Source organism: Loxodonta africana, unplaced genomic scaffold (genome assembly GCF_030014295.1).
Source record: "Loxodonta africana isolate mLoxAfr1 unplaced genomic scaffold, mLoxAfr1.hap2 scaffold_599, whole genome shotgun sequence".
Lineage (NCBI taxonomy): Eukaryota > Metazoa > Chordata > Mammalia > Proboscidea > Elephantidae > Loxodonta > Loxodonta africana.
In genome coordinates, this window is record NW_026975326.1 from 57,664 (window position 1) to 80,577 (window position 22,914).

Genomic DNA, 22,914 nt, shown 5'->3' on the forward strand with positions numbered 1-22,914 from the left:
CACATCAAAAGTTGCAGTTTTGAAGACTTGATTCTATTGTCGAAGCATATTGCTAGGACCACATTTGGTACAACTATAATTTATTTAGTGGCATACAGTAGAATTAGCATAAAGAAATATAACCCAAACTAATAAATTATATGATTGAATCAAATGAGATCAGCGTATGGCTGATCTCCTTAATTTCTGCAGAATTCCTTATGAATATGTTTTAAAATAAGAAGTTGATGATGGTGTAGTTATATCATCTGGCCAACAAAACCCAAACCCGTTGCCATCGAGTCGATTCTGATTCATAGTGATCCTATAGCCAGGTTATTATAATTAAAAAATTAAGAAACTGTAGTAAATTATGGACTAAATAATTTTCTGGACTAAACAGTAATTTATCTGAGATGTTTATATAATGAAAGTTATCAATTTAATGTTAATAGGATATACCTGATGAATGAAAACCTAAGCTAGTATTTTTTTTTTAGCTTTTATCAACCAGAATGGTGATATTTCATGGAAAGCTAATATGTTTGTATCAAAGAGGGGCCTGGCTCAGGCTTTTTTTTTTTTTTTTTAATGTATCAGAGATGGACTAATCATATGGAACATCATTGATATCTATTTGTTTTTTAACATAGAGTTATGTTTCGTGTTTTTCCTGCACCTTTTTAGGGACTTTTCTTCCTTAGATTTAAAACAATGTTTTGTTAATCAGTGAGTACTGGATTTCATGTAAGGTGTCATTCTGCGTAGATCAATGAATCAATAGATCAACATAATGTAATCCATCACTTCTGAATTACTTTCTTCCCCCTAATTTTCATGTGACAATCAAGCAGAGCTTTGATTTTTTTCCAGTAAGACTTACTACTAATTTATTTCACATAGATGACTTTAACAGAGTGCCACTTAAACACGATCTGGAAATGAGCAAAGAGAGTGAACATGATTCAGATGACTCATCTGATGATGACAGTGACTCAGAGGAAACCAGCAAATACATTAATGCATCTTTTATAATGGTGGGTACTTACATTTCCAAAGTCTAGGATCTAACCCTTTAAAAAAATAGATGTATGTTATTATGGCTGCTCATTAAGGGATTCGTAACAGAATAATGTGCTTAGTCCTGACTATATGTTGATTGACTCTTGAAAGTTTTGCTAAATTTTTTTATGTTATGTTTTAACTTATTGAAAGACTGAAATATATTAGAACCTAATGAATTGATATAAAATAATACAATGCTACTAGTTATATTTTATGATACATATGACTTTAACCATATTAATTTAAAAAACAAAATTTGAGAAAATGCAAATATTTGAAAATGTTTGTACTTAGGCATCTAAATCTAAACTTGGATATTTGATGTTGTTTAGTTCAAAGCTTTTCATTCAGATTATCGGACTTATTAAGTGGCTCTGTCACATACTTTTTTATAAACTGGGACTTCAAACAATCAATAAACACTGCATGTACAGTACGTTGGATTTATATTTTTTACAAATTTATCTAAAACACACAGTAATAGAATATTAGTTTAATTATTCATTGTTTAATTGTTCATTATGAAAGCTATCATAAGAATGTAAAGACAGAAATTAAACCGGAGACATGATGAAGATAATTTGAAATGCTTAAGCAATTCTTTTTTACAATTACACTAAATCTTTTTAAAGAAAACAATATATATGTATATTTTTTTTAGAAGGGAAATTTTTTAATTTTTCAAGGTAATATGTTCCAATCTTGATTGTAGCTTATTAGCTAGGGATTATCATTAACTGAAGAAGTGTTTTGTATGTAAATACCACATTGTTTCTTGGACCTAAGAATCTTAACATTTTTATGTACCAGCACTGGTATCAAATTAAGTGACTATATTTCTAAATGGCTGTTTTAAGAATTCACTGCTGTCATTTCAGTTAGCAATAATAACAGAGAGTCTCATTATTATTTTAAGAGTTACTGGAAACCTGAAGTGATGATTGCTGCTCAGGGACCACTGAAAGAGACCATTGTTGACTTCTGGCAGATGATATTCCAAAGAAAAGTCAAAGTTATTGTTATGCTGACAGAGCTGAAGAATGGAGACCAGGTTGGTACTTTTGAGAATTTTTTCAAGAAAGCCTTTCTATCATACTATCATAAATATCATTCTCCATTGTTGGATTACTTTCTTGATCTGTATGCCCATGTCTTTTCTCTCTCTCTGTCACACAACTCCATGTGTACATTCTTCCTGCGTCCATCTAAGTGTCAGCCTCCATCTTCTCTTGAATGGATTCTGGCAATCGCTCATGGTTTCCCCTCTCCAGTCCTTCACTCAGCTCACAGGTTATCTACACCGTTGCACTTCCATCCCTTACTAAAAAGGTACATTTCCCCTTTGTTTTATTCAAGATAAAAACCAAACTCCTTAGTCTGATATTTAAGACCTTTACTAATCAGGCCCTCACATATCTTAGCACATTTCACCCATTTTTCTGGTTTACACACTCTCCACTATGGACAGATAGGCTTACTGACTGAGTCTTAACATGCCATTTGCATTCTCATCAGTACTCACTGAGGTATTTTGTGTCTTTCCATGTACTTAAATAGTTTTTCTCTTCCCATTTTGATCCTATTCTTCTTGCAAATCAAAGCTCCTGAACAGTTTTATCTAAAACAATCCTTTCTTCTTTATGCTAATATATTACCATTAAATTCTATAGTTGGAGGTGACCCAAAGATCTTATTTGATCCCCTACTTAGTGCCTGTGACATATATTTGGTTTCTTCCTTAATACCTTGAATTATTATTAAAATTTCCTTTACCTTAGATTTCACTTAGTTTCAGTGTCTAACGTAGTATCTAACATATGTCCAAGCTTATTCAGCAGATACCTTCATAAACATGCAATAAGATTCATGGTTTATTTTGCTTCTTTGTAACTGTCTCTCTTTTCCCTGGCTCTCTACCCATGTACACAACCAAAAACAAAACCTATTGCTGTCAAGTTCAGGCATTCTTCTTTTTTAAAAAAAGAAATACATACTCATTACCAGCACGGAATCCTAGCAATCTTTCTTTTCTTCTAAATTTGAGACCCAGGACACGGAGTGGAATTGGGAGCATGGATGCCTATCTGTGTCAACAAGTGTGGGTCCGTGGTTGGTGGAGAAGAGTTTGCAGAGAGTAGGGATGCCTCTGTGGTTCACCTATTCTTCGGTCTGACCCTTGGCTCAGAGATTCTGTGAATTTAAATAGATCTGCTCATGGTGCTGGCCATGAAGATACAGAGGCAAAACTCCAGAAGACGGAATCCCCTTCCTGTAGGACCACTGGAGTTACAGTGGGACCTGAGTCAGTGGAGGGGACATGGTAGTCTCCAGCTCAAATTATCGATTTCGAAAGGGGTGATGATAAGGGTCTGGAAGGGAGGGACAATTCTCAAAGACCTACAGTAGGCAAGACAGAGTGTTCTTGCAGTTTCCTGGCCAATCTGGTCATCCCAGGTTCCCTTACTTGCAAAAGGAAACATCATGTACTTGTTAAATGATTCCCCAAAATACTTAAAATTGATTTGGGGCTTCAATTTTAGAATACAATTGATAATTTTCATTTAAGAAGAGAGAGAGAGAAGAATGAAGAGAAAGAGAGAAGAAGGAAAAAGTCCTCCAAATAATTTAAATACCAAGCAGAACACATGTAGAAGTTGTTGAGCCATGTTCTTTCTTATCTAGGAAACCTGTGCTCAGTACTGGGGAGAAGGAAAGCAAACGCATGGAGATACAGAAATTGAGATGAAAGACACAAACACATCTTCAGCTTATACCCTCCGTGAATTTGAACTGAGACATGGCAAGGTATATAACCAGTTTCGGGAGTGTATATCTGTGATGTAATCGATCTGGTAGCAAAACTAATACGAATAACTCCATGAAAGCAAACAACTGTCTAGATAATATTTCAGAATTAATTTCTTAAATGACTTAAATGAAAGTAGTTTTGAAGAAAATGTATCTGATTATGTAATGTACTGCATTTCACTTGAGTTAATTCTCCCTTCACTTCTGATTTTAGCGGAAAGATACCAGAACCGTGTATCAGTATCAGTATCATAACTGGAAAGCAGAACTTCCTGCAGAACCCAAAGAATTAATCTCTATGATTCAGAGCCTCAAACAAAAACTTCCCAAGAGGAAATCCACTGAAGGGAATAAGAATCACAGGAATGTGCCTCTCCTCATTCACTGCAGGTGGGTGGGGTTTGATAACGTATGCTCTAAAACTCATCCTAAAGTTGCTGTTCTGGGTCGCACTTCCTCTTAAATTCTCTTTATGAATTTGACCACAGTGAAAGTCTCTTATGGAGTAATCATGCTTTCATTTATGCTTCCATTGGCATAAATGTTTTAGAAGCGTAATAGACATTGTATTACAGTGCAATAAATTTAGATTGTGAATTCCTTAATACTCAATATCATATCATCTTTGATTCTGCAGTACCTGAAATTGAGCCTGGAATGTAATGTGTTCTGAATGAATGAATGAAAGGATATATGGACTAATAGGTGCATGAATATTATACTTAATACATCCTTATTAATTCATCCACTCTATTAGATGTTACAGAGTCCAGAGGTGTTTTGCCTTCAATAAATATATCTTAAATTACATATTAACTGAAATCTCAATGGTTAGCAACTTTGATTTTTAACCTATCTTTTAATTTTCTAAACTGACCCAAAAGGCAAAGATTTGAATAATGTAAGTAATAATACTTGATTGATTAGTTTCTGTTATTCAGACTCTTAAACATCAACTGTAATATGCATACATACCACCTTCAATAAGAGATTAAAAGAAGGATGCATAATATAAAACATTTACAGGAAAAATATTAAAGTAAAATGAGAAAGGTAAATCTAGTAAAATGCTTTTAGAATTTTTGAGAAAGCCTCATTATTATTACTTTTGGGATTACATATATTAGAATCAAGTTCTTAGAGAAATATACCTTTTAGCATTTGTTTGAGGTCTCAAAGGTGAAATTTATATAGGAAAAAAGTTGAAGAAGAGGAATTTAGGTTTTAAAACTACATGCATTTCTTAAGATACAGTGAATAAAATATCCAGTTCCTAACATATTCCTTAAATTGAATCTTTATTGTAACGTTTTGTACCTCTCATAGTTTGATAAATCACTTGGTTGACCTATTTCTAATTGCATCAGGTGGCACTTTCTTACTGAAGCAGAAGTGGAAACATAAGCGGAAAGTGGCAGGGAGGTAGAAGAGTGAAGGAGAAACACATTTAGTCTAGAAATTTACGTAATATAAAGTCTAATATTTCTGGCTCCATCAGTTTCTAACCATGTCATTTTCTGCACTAAGTCTCAGTTTCTTCATTTATTAAATTGGAATTAAGATATTTGACCTAACAATTTCATTGTAAATAAAAATGCATTAAAATCCATACAGTACTAAAGAGAAGAAAGTATATTTTTAAAGCCAAAGACAAAGAATTTTTCAACTATAGGATTATTGTATTTCTAAATGGAAAAAGTTTGTCCAAAAGTGGATTTAGTAATTTGACTTTTAAAGATATTGGAATAAAATCAGTATTATAAATGTGTTTTGGAAAATATTCTCTATTTTAATTTTTAATCAAATACCACTTCCTCATCCAAAAGAAGAATTACGTTCCTTTTTTCCCCCTTTTCTTCCATTTGTAGGGATGGATCTCAGCAAACAGGAGTATTTTGTGCCTTATTAAATCTCTTGGAAAGTGCAGAAACAGAAGAGGTGATAGATGTTTTTCAAGTAGTAAAATCTCTGCGTAAAGCCAGACCAGGAATGGTCTCCTCCTTTGTAAGTATACATCACCACTGGTTGTAACGTGTTTTGCATTTTTATTTTGGCAGTTTTCTTCAATATTCTTTTCTATTCTTCTTTCTTGCTTTGATTTTTTACATGGTAATTTGTATTGAATTGTTGTCAATATTAATAAGAGAACTAACTAGAGTTTGCTTGAAATTTTTTGTTGTAGTTTATGAAAAATATTTTATCCGTTTCCTAAAATGCTCATGAATTTCCTAACCTTTAATCCCACATCTCATATAGGGTCTCTATGAGTGGGAATCAACTCGATGGTAGTGGGTTTGTTTTGTTTTGGGGAATCCCTCGTCAAGTAATATTGTTGAATAAGAGATGACCCCAAAACATTGTATTTCAATATTGATCAGTGGTATGGCTCTGCTGGTCTAATCAGGCTCAGCCAGTTTGCACCAAGGTCACTCATATGCCTGCCATCAGCTAATGGTTCCCCTGGGGTCTGGCTTGTGTAAATTGATCTCAGTTGCCTGTTGGCTGGCAATTGGCTTGCATTTAGCTATAGCAACAGCCATGCCTGGGCCATGTTCCTCCCTTCATCCAGGATGCTGAGCTTATTCACATAAAGGTGGCCAAAGTTCAAGAGGGAGAATGGAAGTGTGTAAGACCTACCTCTTGAGGCCCTGGCTTGGAAGTGGGACAAGATTTCCTCTGCATTCTAGAAGCCAAACAAGTCACAAGGCCAGCCCAGATTCAACGCCATACTTGTTAAAGGGTCTAAAAGTCCCATTGCAAAGAGTGTAGATACAGAAAGGATATAAGTGTGGCATTTTTGTAATTATTCTACCATGTATTCTCTATGAGTGGTAGAAACCATTAGAGGATAGTCTGGAAATTAATAATTATTCACAATATAAATGTAATCACTCACTAAAATATATGCAGCTTTTAATTATGTATCACATTGGGCTTGCACATATTGATTTAAGAGATGTATGGAGTGCCTGCTATGTGCTCTTGCCATCAAGAGGCTCTAGATACTTACTACATAATGTAGAAAGTGAAGTAACAGAAGAGGGCACTTAAATCGTCAGGTGATTCCTGTTCAGATTCTTAAATGACGTGTGGGTGTTAGCCAAGAGGATAAGCACTACAGCAAAAGTGGCATCATGGGTAAAGGTATGGCATTAGAAACCACATGACAGATGAGACAAATTGACACTAGTCTGGTGTTGCTAGAAGGCAAATTTTGAATAGTACCCTATGGTCATTCCTTTAGAGCTGTACGGAGACTAAGCCATTCAGAATGTGCTTTATATCAGAATATATCGGAGTAGCTTTATGTCATCTAGTAGTTTCACAGGTCAGTGATGAGTCTTGCTCATTTTATCTGACATAAAATTAATTATGTAAACTCTCTTCATATGATTTCTTTCCTTTACTAGGAGCAATACCAATTCCTGTATGATATCATTGCCAGCACTTACCCTGCCCAGAATGGACAAATAAAGAAAGGCAACAAACAAGAAGATAAAGTTGAATTTGATAATGAAGTGGACAAACCAAAGCAGGATGTGAATTCTATTAGTCCCCTTGGTGCCGCGGATAAGACCCAGGAAGGAAACAAAGAGGCTGAAGGTCCTGAACCCACGAGTGGCACCGAGGAACCAGAAAATTCTGCCAATGGCCCTACGAATTCAGCTTTAACCCAAAGTGCATAGGAAAAGACGCAAATGAGGCAACTGAAAGCCTCCCTCCCTCTTAGCTGTTATTTCTATTTTTCTAGAAGTAGGGAGAGGAAACTAGGTATATGGTGGAGTAACATAGTGTGTTGGACCAGTGTTTGTGGGGAACTTCTATTTTTAATACTGTGGAAAAATATTTAAGGTGGTTTTCTGAAATGTTTTGTACAGTCTTTTTCTTATTTTAATTTTTTTTCTATCCAGCAAAAACAGCTTTGCAGTCTTTGCATGTATGTATGAGTGTGAGACAGAGAAAAAGAGAGAACTTTCTAGTGCTCTCTAAATGCTCTTGAGAAGCTTTGCCATTTTGTTTTCATGAAGGATAAAACACACAGTTCTTAATGGAAGCGTTAACTTAGGTTGAGAGATTTACCTTCTAAATCATAAATAGCGTGTGGGCTGTGTGTGAGAACAACATGTATATTTCTAGAATGACCTCAAGATGTCCTCATTGTCCTACTCATATATATCTTATAGTTTACTGCTTCACTTCTAGAGATGGCATGTAGAAGTGGTGTGTGAGTGCATAGGTACTACCAGAAGGTTAACTAAATTAACATTGGGAAACCCTAGACTCCGTGTATAGGCATTTAGTACAGTATCTCCTCCAGCTCACGTTGTCATCCAATTTAAAATTTCATGTGAGCGTATCTTCTTGTCTTCACATTGTGTTTACAATTTTGCAACATATATACTTCTCTGTATAATATGTGAAATGTATTCCTTAATGTTTTTGGCCAAAAAATTATGTTTGTGAAATTCAGTAAACTTAAATAAACATCTTTAAAACCAACAAATATTTTATATATGTATATATTAAAATTCATAGGATTAAAATAAAAGCATGCAAATTTATTTGTGCTAAATATTTGCCTAGGAAGCATAAAATGGCTATTTTCACAGAATTCAACATGGATATGAGAAATACAGTATGGCATGTGATTATTTTCCATGTGAAAGTTTGTCCTAGATTTTCACTGAAGTGTGTTTACTTTGAATTTCTAAAATGCCTAGACTGCTTTTTATAAGGAATGGCTATTAATCAACCTATCACGATATAATCCAGGCATCGTCTTTTATTGTACATAAGTCATTTCATGTGCTGTATGTTTATATACATAATATGGAAGCGCGCATTAAAATACAGTTTCCATTCAATTTAAAACATTGGTAGAGAGCTCTTTTATAGTTACCCATTTTTTGAAAAGCCTCATAGTCTTAAAAATTGTTTAGGAGCTAGAAGAAACCTCCAGAATAGTGGTATTTTCCAAAGAAATAATAAAAACAACTGCTTTTGGTGGATTCTGTATGAGCTTATTACATTTGTCACATACTACCTTTAGGTTTGGTTTTATTTTCTACAACTCCACTCCCTTGACTGATTTTAAATATCTTGAGCTATACGTCATCATTTCTTTCCATTCAACTCATTGACTTTGGGTTCACGCTCTTAATTCTTTTATTATTATGTTCACGCAATTAGCAATTAATCCTTATATTGTATAGAACCTTACCCTTATTAACTCATGAAGAGAAGTGACTATTAGAATGAAGCAACAGTTCCTAATTTATATGAAGGCTACTTATTAGCAAGAAAAGGGAATTGGGAACCATCAATTATGGGTGCCAGAAAGAAAGAAAGCTTGCTTTTACTTCTCTCATCAGTCACTTGAATGCTTGTGCCTCAGTTTCTCCTATTGAAACTTGGTCGGTGGTATTCATTAGAGAGCGTAGTTAAAATTTATAGTTCTCACATTCACTAGTCCCACATGATGGGTCTGTTTTACCTGTAAATTCCTTCAAAATACCAGCACAAAAAGTTTTCAATTTTAAACACCTACAAGTTTGCCTCAGATTGCAGCTGCATGTGGCAATTCCTACACGCGGGATGTTTTGTGTTTTAAATGTATATTTTCTACCGGAATCTGTCCTTTCAATGTTACAAAATAAATACCTAGAAACTTGCTATTAGTTTAAGAAGGACGCTGGAAAAATTTTTTTTTTCCTGCAAATGGGTAGTTGTCATAAAAGAAGAGATAAAGTAGTGTCTCAGAAGGTCCATCACACTGTGAGAAATACATCAACTGGAAAGAGAGGTCCGCTGCACTGGAACATGGAATTCTTTTATACGTCTATGATTTTTATCTTAAAAAGAAAATAAGTGAAGCACACACCTAAGACTATGGATTGTATTCCTCAGGAATCTGTCATGAGATATAAAATATTTATTTTCTAGAATTTAGCTCTGCCCTCAAAAATTCCAAGACCTAGTCAGAAAAATTAAGCAAAAAACTCCAACTTAATAAAATCTCATCCGTTTTTAGGGGAAAGGCCCTGGATCTCATTGTAAGTCTTTTGGGGGAAGAAAGAGACTGATACATTTCTTTTTTTAAGTTTATTTTATTTCTGTTACCAGAATTCACTGGGAACAAAAGATACATTCAGTCTTGTAAAACTTCAGCTCCCGTCATTAATTTTGTATGTAAGCAAAAAAGTAAAAATTTGCAGGAAAGAGATATATATTTTAATATCATCTTGTAGTGGTAAAACTGTGATTAACTGAAAGTCTTTGCACTGGTACTTTAAAAAACTGTAAGCCTGCATTCAGAACTCTAATATTCACACATTGAAATTTTAATACCTGTTTTTGTCCTTTTCCCCCTAAAACATTGAATGTAAAGTTTATTCTTTCTTACAACTAACTGGGCCTGATCCTAATATTTAATTACATGAGAAATTTATTATAAAACATTTTCATTGCATCATATTAAAACCAAAAAACCAAACCCATTGCAGTCGAGTCAATTCTGACTCAGCGATCCTACAGGACAGAGTAGAACTCCCTCATAGAATTTCCAAGGAGCACCTGGTAGATTCGAACTTCCGACCTTTTGGTCAACAGTTGTAGCGCTTAACCACTAGGCTATCAGGGTTTCCACCATGTTAAAGCCAAAAAAGCTAAACCCACTGCTATTGAGTCGATTCCGACTCATAGCAATCTATAGGACAGAGTAGAACTGCCCGATAGAGTTTCCAAGGAGCGCCTGGCAGATTCAAACTGCTGACCTCTCGGTTGGCAGCCGTACCGCTTAACCGTTACGCCAGGGTTTCCTCCGCCATATTAGGTCTAAAAAGATGGGTGGTACTTGCTCCCCAGCTAATTATAAGCTGCTTCTTATAATGAAGAGCTTAAAACGAACAACTTCAAGGAAATGATTATCTGTTGAATAGAAAAGGGTTTGCTTTCATTCTTCTAGACATATTTTACAACTGGAAGGATCTAAAGATTCTTCAAAGAGACATATTCCAAAAAGGGCTTTTTTCTTTCCTGTTCCGAATAAAAAGATTTATTCTTCTAAGGGTCCATTTTCTGTAATCATTCTTTTGTAAACCTCTTTACATTTCCATCTTTCTGAACCAAAAATTATGGAGAATTTTTGATTAATATATGTAGGGCTTTTAAGAGTTTTCGGTCATTTACAGCAAATGAATTCTTATTTTTGCTGAGATCCCCTAAAGACAGGCTATTTTTTCCTAGTTACTCATGGTTACTTTCTCCCTGATGGCTTGAAGTTTGGTTGTCAGATAAGCTTGCCTCATGCAATATTTGGGACATGTTCATACTATAAAATTAGCCGTTAATTAGCCAAAATTCAAATTCAGCTGGGCATCCTGTATATTTATTTACCAAAGCAAACAACTCTAACATGGAGGAATTTGCAATGTATATTTCATTTAAAAGAGCATTTGATGCATGTGTTTTGATGGTTATTCTTGGTCAAAACTTCAGTATTTTCATCCAGCATGTGAAAATATAACCTCTCTTCCTAATAAGTGGGATCCTGGGAAGAAAAGGTTACATGAAATTATTTTGACTAATATACAAATAGGAGCTTAAAAGATCAATAGTAACTCAATCAAAAGGCATAGTTCCTGTATCCTCACTTAAAATAAAAATTATTCTTATTATTATAATATTTATTGGGAGACTCTAGGTGGTGCAAAGGGTTAATGTGCTCAGCTGCTAACCAAATGGTGGGAGGTTTAAGTCTATCATAGGCACCTCGGAAGAAAGGCCTGGTGATCTACTTCTGAAGAATCAGCCACTGAAAACCCTAAAGTAATGGAGAATTTTATCTTAATAAATAACGAAATGTTCTGGTTTGTAAACTTGTTTAATTTATTGCAAGGTAGTTGTCTTAGTTATCTAGTGCTGCTAACAGAAGTACCACAAGTGAATGGCTTTAATAAACAGAAATTTATTCTATCACACTTTGTTGTTGTTGTTAGGTGCTGCTGAGTCGATTTCAACTCATAGCAACCCTATGCACAACAGAATGAAACACTGTCAGTCCTGCGCCATCCTCGTAGTTGTTGCTATGCTTGAGCCCAAACAATACATCTCGTTGAGGGTCTGCCTCTTTTTTTGCTGACCCCGTACTTTGCCAAGCATGTTGTCTTTCTCTAGGGATTGATCCCTCCTGATAATGTGTCCAAATTCTGTGAGACATAGTCTCCCCATCCTGGCTTCTAAGGAGCGTTCTGTTTGTACTTCTTCCAAGACAGACTTGTTCGTTCTTTTGGCAGTCCATGGTATATTCAGTGTTTTTCACCAACACCAAAATTCAAAGGGGTCAATTCTTCAGTCTTCCTTATTCATTGTCCAGCTTCTGCATGCATATGAGGCGAATGAACACACCATGGGTTGGGTCAGGTGCACCTTAGTCCCCAAGGTGACATCTTTGCTTTTCAACACTTTAAAGAGGTGTTTTGCAGCCGATTTACCCAATGCAATGCGTATTTTAATTTCTTGACTGCTGCTTCCATGGGTGTTGATTGTGGATTCAAGTATAATGAAATCCTTGACAACCTTCATCTTTCCTCTGTTTATCATGATGTTGCTTATTGGTCCAGTTGTGAGGGTTTTTGATTTCTTTATGTTGAGGTGTAATCCATAAAGAAGGCTGTGGTCTTTGATCTTCATCAGGAAGTGCTTCAGGTCCTCTTCACTTTCAGCAAGCAAAGTTGTGTCATCTGCATAATGCAGGTAGTTAATGAGTCTTCCTCCAATCCTGATTCCCCGTTCTTCATATAGTCCAGTTTCTTAGATTATTTACTCAGCATACAGATTGAATAGATATGGTGAAAGGATACAATCCTGAGGCACACCTTTCCTGACTTTAAACCACTCAGTATCCCCTTGTTCTTTTTGAACAACTGCCTCTTAATCTCTGTAGAGTTTCTTCATGAGCACAATTAAGTGTTCTGGAATTCCCATTCTTCACAATATTATCCATAATTTGTTATGATCCACACAGTCAAATGCCTTTGCACAGTCAATAAAACACAGGTAAACATCCTTCTGGTACTCTCTGCTTTCAGCCAGGATCCATCTGACATCTGCAATGATTTCTCTGGTTCCACGTCCTCTTCTGAATCCGGACTGAATTTCTGGCAGTTTCCTTTTAATATACTGCTGCAGCAACTTTTGAATGATCTTCAGCAAAATTTTGCTTGCATGTGATATTAATGATATTGTTTGATAATTTCTGCATTCGTTTTGATCACCTTTCTTGGGGATAGGCATAAATATGGATCTCTTCCAGTTGGTTGGCCAGGTAGCTGTCTTCCAGATTTCGTGGCATAGACAAGTAAGCACTTCCAATGCTAGATCCATTTGTTGAAATATCACCATTGATATTCCATCGATTCCTGGAGACTTGTTTTTTGCCAATGACTTCAGTGCACCTTGAACTTTTTCCTTTGGTACCATCAGTTCCTGATCATATGCTACCTCAATATCATAGAAGTTAAGATTTCCAACACATAGGATAATTACATCAGATCACAAAATGAAGGACCACCATACCACACAATACCGGGAATCATGGCCTAGCCAAGTTGACACGTATTTTTTGGGGTGGTCACAACTCAATTTATAACAGTAGTCATGGCAAGGCACACATGTAAGCCCTGAAGACATTCATTTAGCATTAGAGCATCAAAATGAACAATTATAATTTTAGTTTAAAAGTTAGAGCCCAAGTCTTCAGACTTCGGGCTTTTACCTTTAACTAGTGGCCTCGGGGAGGAGACTTGAGTGCCCCTCAAACTGAAAAGAGGTCCCGAGGAGCTAGGGTTCGAGGTCAGTTGTGATGAGCAGTAATCTCAGCAGGCTTCTCAGTCTTAAGACAGAGAGTCAGAAAGATTTTTTGCTTTTGTCTTCTTCTCCGAAAATGAGCAGAAACCCATGGGTTTATATACCCTGTGTGCTCTTGCGTTCAACTATAACTGGTATGTTTTATTGCCAATTAAAGAATTGTTGTATGACATATTTATGTCATGTTTATTGCCAATTAGGGAGTTGTTATGTGGCATATTTATATTCTTGTCTGCTACATGGCTTAAGGCCAAGTTAATTAATTAAAAATTATGGGCATTGTTTAGTGACATATTTATGTTTTGTTAACTTATAGAGATTTGATTAACGTTACATTCTATTATCACAGAGTGCAGGTGCACAGCCCAATTTCAGAAAGTTATTTAGGACCTCCTTCACATGTTTCTATTATCGTATTTTCAAAGTTAAACAACTTTCTAGCAACTTATAGTTAATGGTTAGAGAGCCTTATAGAAATATGTATGTTTCTAATTCTTATTATTTAGAATTTCACACCATAAGTTACTTATATGTAGATGTTTAAAAGCATTATAAAAACATCATAAAAGTGTAAAAAGCATTATAGAAACATACATAATAGTGAGTTACACATTTGTTTTAAGAACATTGAAGAATCAGATGTGATTTGAGAGTATACAGAAAGCACACATACCACCTACGGAGCACAGTTCTATTCTGACACACATGGGGTCACCGTAAGTAGGAATCTACTTGATGACATCTTCTTCTTCTTCTTTTTTAACATTTATTGAGGCACAGTACATGCCAGATACTGTTTAAATTACTTTACCAGCGTTTGTTTCTCAAAATGACTTTTACGCAGCAGATTTTCTTACTGCCTCCATTTTGTAGATGCAGAAGCCGAGGCTTAGAAAAGTTTGGTACCTTGTGTATTACTACTAAGTGGCAAAATCAGGATTTGAACTGGCACCACAGGCTGTGTTCATAACCTGCTATTTTGCTTTCCTGAGCATCAACTTTGTTCATATATTTTAAAAATTACTTGAAAAACAACTTGAATTTATTTTCTGCTTTTCTTTTACTCCATGATTAAAACAAGAAGAAAAATAAAACTGTAATATACCCTCTCCATTATACTGCACAAGATAGTAAGCTTAGCTGAACTCATAGCATTGAAGTTATTATACAAAAATAAACACTTTTAAACTTTCATAGGAAAGGATCCTTTCCATAATGCATATAAACCAAGATTTCCTCATCATTACAGTGAGTGTCTGGAAGTAAAATAAAACAATACATCACAAATGTCATTGTTGCATTGTCTCTCAATTTGGTAATCAGAGCAAGTTCTCACTGTTTGGATCCCATTTCAGTGTGTTTGTCAGAGGACCCATCAATCAGTATCTTAAACAAGTTAACAGGGCAGTATAAAGTGCGAAGCATATTTATAGAGATTTAAAAAAAAAAAAAATCCCATTGCCATTGAGTCAATTCTGACTCATACGCACACTATAAGGCAGAGTAAAACTGCCCCATAGCGTTTCCAGGAAGCGCCTGGTGGATTTGAACTGCTGGTCTTTTGGTTAACAGTCCAACGCTTAACCACTACATGACTCACTTTACCTAGAGTGGCAAAGGGAGCCCCTGGAGCTCTATTCTTTGAATGAAGCTGCACCAAACTGAGAATGCCAGGGAACTGGGGAGACACTATAAAATAGTGCAGGTGTGTCCTTCTAGAAACTTAGTGCTTTCTTGATTCATTACACCATTTTCCCCAGGAGAAGTTGGACCTGTAGTAGAATTAAAAAAAAAAAAAAATTGTCTTCAACTCCATTCCGACTCATAGTGACCCTATAGGACAGAGTAGAATTTCCCCATAGGGTTTCCAAGGAGTGCCTGGAGGATTTGAACTGCTGACCTTTTGGTTAGCAGACGTATCTCTTAACCACTATGCCACCAGGGTTCCCAACCTCCAGTAGAATTATATTTAATTTTTCAGAGAAGAGGAACTTGTTGGATCAGATAATATCTCTCGTGTATAGCAGGCAAATCAGGGCCAGAGAGACTGGTGTTCTGACAAGCAATAAAAAGTATTATCTTAAAGTTTTTAGATTATGTGATCTTACATGTTTTTCATGCACATTCTGTGAAGTGGAAGAAGTTGTGGCATGAGGAAAAGCAGTAACCTGCCCACTGTTAACATATGAGCTAAAAGGCGGGCTAGAATCTGGTCATCCTCAGAAAGCATCAATCATTGGTTAACACAGGCTCAGGGTAAGGGTTCCCTTATGGCCCCCTTAGTACCTTCATGCTGAGAATGTTTATGCGCAATCAGTAATTCATATTTGTCATTAATTCAGACTCTACTACTGAACTACATTTCAGGGATTTTGTCATATGTGAACATCCTAAATTACAGAACAGAAAGGGAAGAAAGGGATCATTAGATTTCTAAGAAATTAGCAGGAAGCAAACCCCTCTTATAAAGGAGTTTCCATTTATGTTTAATTATTTGTTCTCATTACATTGACAACTTAACCTAAAGCCAGGGATGGAAACCAAGAAATATGAAGAAGGTTTAAAGCTAAAAGTTCAAGGATGTTTGTCAGAATTAGCAGGAGGGGAAAAAAAAAAAAACAAAAAACCTTTCTCAAGGATATCTAGTACCTTCTTTGAGTTACTTTGAATTGACTTGGTCAATAAATCTCCCATCCTTTTTCACACACATGGTGGAACATTATAGACATTAGCAATCATTCTAGAACATTTTGGCATTATTATTTTGACACTGTTCTTTAAAAACATGCATTTTTGGCCCTACACTCTTCTTTTCCCTCTTGGATACGTTCTGATTAGCTTATTAACTCTTTAATAATCCTCCTGATCTTTGCCCTAGAAGCTGCAACTTGATTCTGACCCCTGACCGTTTTGGAACCCCTCATCCCAAAGAAAGCGAAGACTTTACAAAGGACCACACTTACTTCAACCTACCAGAAGCATTTTCTTTCCATTGATTGATAGTCACATAAATCTTGTGAGAAAATACACACCATGCTATAAACGCAGTCATTTTCAGTCTGGATTTTTCAGTATGTGTGCAAATGTGTGTGTGTTTCCTGAGATAGTCTGATGTTTCCCATCTGGACTCACAGTTGGTTTCAGTTTTTTAAAATGATTTCTTAAATGAAACAAGCTGTATTTTGTAAATAAAACACGCTTTGGTTGTTTTCTTTTTGTTTAAAGTAGCATTAAATCATGGAAGTCAAATGTCTCTTTGATGAGAGTCAGTGGGAAATAAACTCTATTTGTTCATTTCAAGAGGTAGAAAAATATTTGTTCACAATTTAAATGCAGGAAGTTAAAAAAGGTCGAAATCAGGCAAATCAATGTTTACTCAGATTACTCAAACCAACTAAGTTTCTCTCCAAAGACTTTTACAGCGTGGTCTAGTTCAATGTCCTGTAGTGATTCCGAAAGAAGATGAATTTCAGAAAGAATTTATAAATGAGTTTCAGAAATAAAACCAACCTTAGATGTATACAATGTTAAAGGAAGAAATTAATGTATTTAGCATTGCAAGGTGACTCACCTGGAAGGTTATTCCTTATCTAACATAATTATGTGAAGATTTATATATATGATGGTTTTCCAGGAATATGTATCTGAGATTTGTATTTTGTGATCTTATGTAGAAGTTGAAATTGCTACAAGTGTAAGACACATTTTGATGTTAATTTGCAATAGAGAAAAAAAAAATGGGAAGAAATAAGAACTGGGTATGGTCTGGAAGGGAGCACTGGCGGCATAGCTGTTGAGTGCTCAGATGCTAACCGAACAGTTGGCAGCTGCTCCACAGGAGAAAGATGTGCCGGTCTGCTTCCCTAAACATTACAGCCTAGGAAACCCTATGGGGCAGTTCTACTCTGTATTACTAGGTCACTATGAGTCTGAATCAACTTGAGGGTAATGGTTTGGGTTTTTTTGTTGTTGATGGTTGTGGTATGGTCTAGAATTTGTAATTGCTCCGTGGAGAACTCTAGTCCTTCTTCTCATTTTTATTTATTTATTCATTTTTTTTCTGAGCCCTCACTTCCACGACTTGTCCAACAGCATTGTCTATTCCTTCCACCACCTTGGGCTACCTGCACCCCTCCCCAGTTGAGGGTAAGTCTGTATCAGTCAGATTTCTCCTGCCCCTATCCTGTTTCCACCCCTGTTGCTGCTGTCTGGAACCAATTTAAAAATACTTCTTGAATTTTTTTTTTAAAGATTATAGTTTTTTTAAAGTACTTAACTTACCTATTGACATCATTACATATGGATGATGGCCAACTTGATCCAGGACCACAACGTAGTGAGTGAATTTTTCTTTCTTCTAAACTGATCTCCTTTACTATCTACTTTGGTGCTCTTCCAAATGTGAACCATCTCCATGGCTACTTCTTTCACCAAAAGCCATTGACTCTTTTACTAAAAATAAATAAAATAAAATAAACTCCACTGGTCAGAAGAATTCTTCCTCTGCATTTTAAGATATATTACTATCCTACCACAGAAGAGGCTTCCCTCCTTTCTATTAGGCCAAACTCTTCATCTGAGCTCTTTTTGTCTGCTTTTCCAGTAAGCATTGTGCTGTAAAATGGATACATCCTTATGTATAAAAGCAAGCAACATAGAAAAGCACCAATACAAAAGCTAAAACCATTTCAAATCCAAATGAAAAACTGGTCAAAGGAGAACAATAGAGAGTTCACAGAACAACAACTACAGAAAGCCCTCAACTCATGCATACAAGAGAAAGGCAAATTAAAAGTGCATTGAGATACCAGTTCCCAAAGGTAAATATCCATAAGATTGTCCACTCCCTTTGACAGGCCTATGGAGAAATACTCTCACAATTTTACCAGTACAAAATATACAACCCTTATGGAGTCACTATGAATCAGAATCGTCTCAACAGCAATGGGTTTGGTTTTTTGGGTTTTATGGAGGGTAAGGATCCCTGGTGGTGCAATGGTTAAGAGCTCAGCTGCTAATCAAAAAGTTGGCAGTTCGAGTCCACCAGGTACTCCTTGGAAACCCTATGGGGCAGTTCTACTTTGTCCTTATAGGCTCCCTGTGAGTAGGAATCAGCTGGAAGGCAGTGTTTTTGTTTGTTCGTTTTTTGTGTGTGTGCGTAGGGCGATGTGGTAATAACTATCAGATTTATAAATACATTTCACTTTTATCCGGAAATCCCACATCTGGTGATTTATCTTCCAGACATATCTGTTGTTGTATGCCGCAGAGTCGATTCTGACTCATAAAGACTCTATAGGACAGAGTGAAACTGCCCTATAGGGTTTCCTAGGCTGTAATCAGATTGTCAGAGTGGCTGGTGGGTTAGAATAGCAGACCTTTAAGTTTGCAGCCAAGCGCTTAACCATTGCGCCACCAGGGCTCCCTTCCATATCTGTACAGTTACAAATGTAACATGTGCCAATTATTTATTACACTTTGATTTGAAATTGAAAATTACTGGGAACAACACAAGTGTCCATCCATAGGTGACTGGTCAAATAAACTGTGTGCCTCCATTCAATGTGTCCAAAAAAAGAAACTGAGGCCCAGGTTGAGAGACTATGTCACAAAAGTCACTGAGGAATGTGGAATGTACAAAGGAACAGATAAAAAAGAACAAAGGAGACATGGAGGAGACACTAAAAAAACAAACAAACCTGTTGCCATCAAGTTGATTCCGAATCACAGTGACCCCATAGGTCAAAGTGGAACTGCCCCATAGGGTTTCCAAGGAGCAGCACGTGGATTCAAACTGCCTAATTTTATGACCACTGAGCTTTTAACAGTGGTCTTAAAATTGTACGAATTCCCCTTTGTGATGAGACACTTGTTAACCATGAACTTGCTTAAAGTTTACCTGGTGCCAAGAATTTAACTTTACCCAAGGAAATCTGGTTTTCGCCCTTGCTTCTGAGGAAATTATGCTAAAACTTCAGCGTTACCTGAGTAACTGAGATACCTTTATTGTCAAATGAATGAGCACTGGTCAGGCCACAAGTGCCACCAAGTAGATTCTGGAAGGAAGAGAAATAGGAGTCAATTAAGTTATAGTTAGCCAAAAAGTTAATTTTCTACTATTTTCTCCTTTCTCTTTCAGAAGGTCTCTGTAACTAGCCTACTACGAGCTCTTCCTGTTTTTCAGAAGGGAGAGATCTCCCTCTATGCAAAGATTAAGTTCTGGAACAGACCCTATATGCTTCAATTAGTTTGTGCTTCAATTAATTTTTGACAATGAAATAATTTTGAACTTACCTCTAGGGACTGGTGGGAAATGGGATAATGTTTAGAATTTTAAACTGTGGATCTATTATCTGAAAAACATAATAAAATAAAATTTTAAAAAATCACAAATACATCATTCAGGTATAAACATCATTAAATTTTGGTGAATATCATTCCAGTCATTTCTCTATCCATGTAGAAAGGATGAAGAAAAAGAGAGAGAGAGAAGAAAGGAGGGGATAAGGCCAAAAATAAAGATTTTTTTTAGATTAGAAAAAAAATGTAGAGAAATTTAGGATAATAAACATTTGAATATATAGATCATAAGGGAGATCAGATCTTCCTCTTTTTGATTTATTATTTTAATCCATTTGAATTTATTAAGGACAATTCAAAATAATGAATTGTAAAAGAATTTTTTTAGTCTCTAGCTAAATGTTCTTTCTTATGACATGTTAAACGGTTTCACGCTGAACTGAAGGCACACAAAAATCATAACAACTTCAGGACGTTTTACCTTTAGTTAGTGTTATTTATCTTCCTTTTATTAAAGACAATGAATTCTGGAACCCACACTTCCTCCAGTATTGCCTCTCTCCACCTTGTCATGCCTCTCTTATTATATTTTACGAATTTCACAATAGCAAGCTGATTAGTGTTGCATTGGATCTAGTGTAAATTAGTCAAAGCTATCATCCATCTTTTCCGGGCCTTTTTTTTGATCATCCGTCTTTTCCGGGCCCTTTTTTTTTTTTTGGATCATCCGTCTTTTCCGGGCCTTTTTCTTTTTGATCATCCGTCTTTTCTGGGGCTTCTTCATTCCTGAAGGGCCTATTTTTGGTTCATCACTTTTTGTTGTTGTGCCTTCGAGTGGATTCCTACTCATAGCGACTCCATTACCCACTGGCTTAATTTCACTGTATGAAGTGGGCTTTTTTAGATTTTATTTCTAATGGTGTTTCTTTCTGATATTGCATATACGAGAGTGTTTCTGATTGTCTTTATATTTGAAGGACAGCACACAGGAGATATAAAATGTAGGAGTCACATTTTCGATCCCGAAGAGTTTCACAGATTTCCCTTCGCTGAACTCTGCCATCAGTGTTGCCGTGGAAAGGCTGAAGCCGACCCGACGTTTTCCTCTTCTAAGCATTAATTTGTGCTTTCTTCCCTAGATGATCTCATGATTCGTTTTTGATGTTTGAAATTCAGAAACTTTATCCAGCTCAATCTTGGTGCTGATCTTTTCATATGGATTCTTCCTGGGACCCAGGGTACGCTTTCAATCTTTATATTTTGATATTTATTTTTTTTCATGAAAGTTTTCCTTTATTCTATCTTTAAATTTCTCTTCCATACATTTGTTTTTTTCAGGGACATTTTTGAACTTCCACATCCTCCAGAGTCCTTCGGATTTTTAAAGCCATCTCTGGTTTGTTTTCCAGCTTTGACTGTTGCCTTTGAGAACGCTGGTGCCACCTGGTTCCTGATGTTTTGAACCTGAGTTCATTTCCTTTTTCTTTCTGAGATCTTTTAGGATCTACTATTTGTCATCCATGTTTGAAAATTTCAACATAAGGTACCATGACGTGGGCTTTTTATTTTTTTTAATTTCACTGTTTTGGTCACTTTGCAGGTCCTTTCAATATGGAAACTAATGATGTTCAGTCAGTTTGGGGACATTTTCTTATTTTCTTGATGATTTTCATCTTACCCTTTTCTTTTCTCTCAGCTTCCCTTCCTCCTGTCCTCTCTCCCGCCTTCCCTTTCCTCTTCCTCTTCCTCCTCCTCCTTCCTCACATTCCTCCCCTCCTCCTCCTGCTTTTTCTCCTCTCCCCCCACCTCACAGGCATACAATAAGTTTGTGTGTGTGTGTGTGTATGTGTGCTGTGGAGAAGAGTGAGGGTTACCTTTCTTTTTGTACTGAAACTTCAAATTCTCTATTTTTCTTATATTTACATTCCTGTTTGTTTTCTTCTCAAAGAGAGCATTCAACTTAATTTTTCTACCTTCTATTGAGTCTTTCATTCCCTCTAAAATAATATTTTATTTACAACAATTCTTATTTGTTTATTTTCAAGATATTTTATTTCTAAACACCTCAGATTGATACTTAATGATGGGAATATTATGCTCAGCATATTAATTATGTTCTTTTCTTCTTCCAGATATAGTCTTTGTTTTTGTCTGCTTATTTTTTTCTTTGCTCAACTCTAGTTTTTGTTCTTTTCTCATGAGAGATCTTGAACTCTTTTCACTGATTAGTAAACATCTATGCCTTTAAGACACATCCCAAATATCACCAAATCTGTAAATATGTTTTTATTACTGGATCCAGAGTTTATTGATCTCTCTATCATACTTCCATAGCACATTGATGACGACTCTTCACATTCCATTGTAACTTTCTTTTTTACTAGTGTTTTTCTCTGGAGACAGCTCCTCAAACTCAAACATTATGTCTGAAGTAGCTGTGTACCCTTCCTGTAGTAATTTGCAATAGCGGGAACTTTGAATAGTGTTCTTTAAGCATGTTTTAAATGCTATTATAAGAACAAATCACCTTCAGTTTTAGTCAAGAATGTAACGATTTTTTAAGTATAAATTTATATCAATTTAAATAAAATATTTACCATAGATAGTCCTCAATGCTTTCTCAATGAGGAGCTCTGGTGGTGCGGTGGTTAACCATTCGGCTGCTAACCAAAATGTCGGCAGCCTGAATCCACCAGCCATTCCTTCGAATCCATCAGTCGTTCCTTGGAGACCCTATGGGGCAGTTGTACCCTGTCCTATAAGATCACTATGAGTTGGAATCAACTCCACGGCCACGGTTTTTTTTTTGTTGTTGTTGTTTTCTTAATGAAATCACCTACATTTAAGTTCCATGTTTTAGAACTAAGTTGTGTTGTTCTCCTTTGCTCTAGAATT

At 35.9% G+C, this 22,914-nt stretch overlaps 1 protein-coding gene across 1 annotated transcript in view; it reads left to right on the forward strand.

Moving 5' to 3' along the window:
- LOC135229894 (receptor-type tyrosine-protein phosphatase C-like) overlaps nt 1-16,364 on the forward strand; it is a gene marked incomplete at its 5' end in the record, with an annotated part of 74,022 nt that extends 57,658 nt beyond the window's left edge. The window contains 6 exons of the mRNA XM_064279107.1: nt 883-1,016; nt 1,961-2,095; nt 3,727-3,849; nt 4,067-4,242; nt 5,721-5,856; nt 7,263-16,364. Of these exons, the coding sequence (XP_064135177.1) occupies nt 883-1,016; nt 1,961-2,095; nt 3,727-3,849; nt 4,067-4,242; nt 5,721-5,856; nt 7,263-7,538 (980 nt within the window). The remainder of the gene's footprint in view (nt 1-882; nt 1,017-1,960; nt 2,096-3,726; nt 3,850-4,066; nt 4,243-5,720; nt 5,857-7,262) is intronic.
- Nucleotides 16,365-22,914: the final 6,550 nt, after the last annotated feature.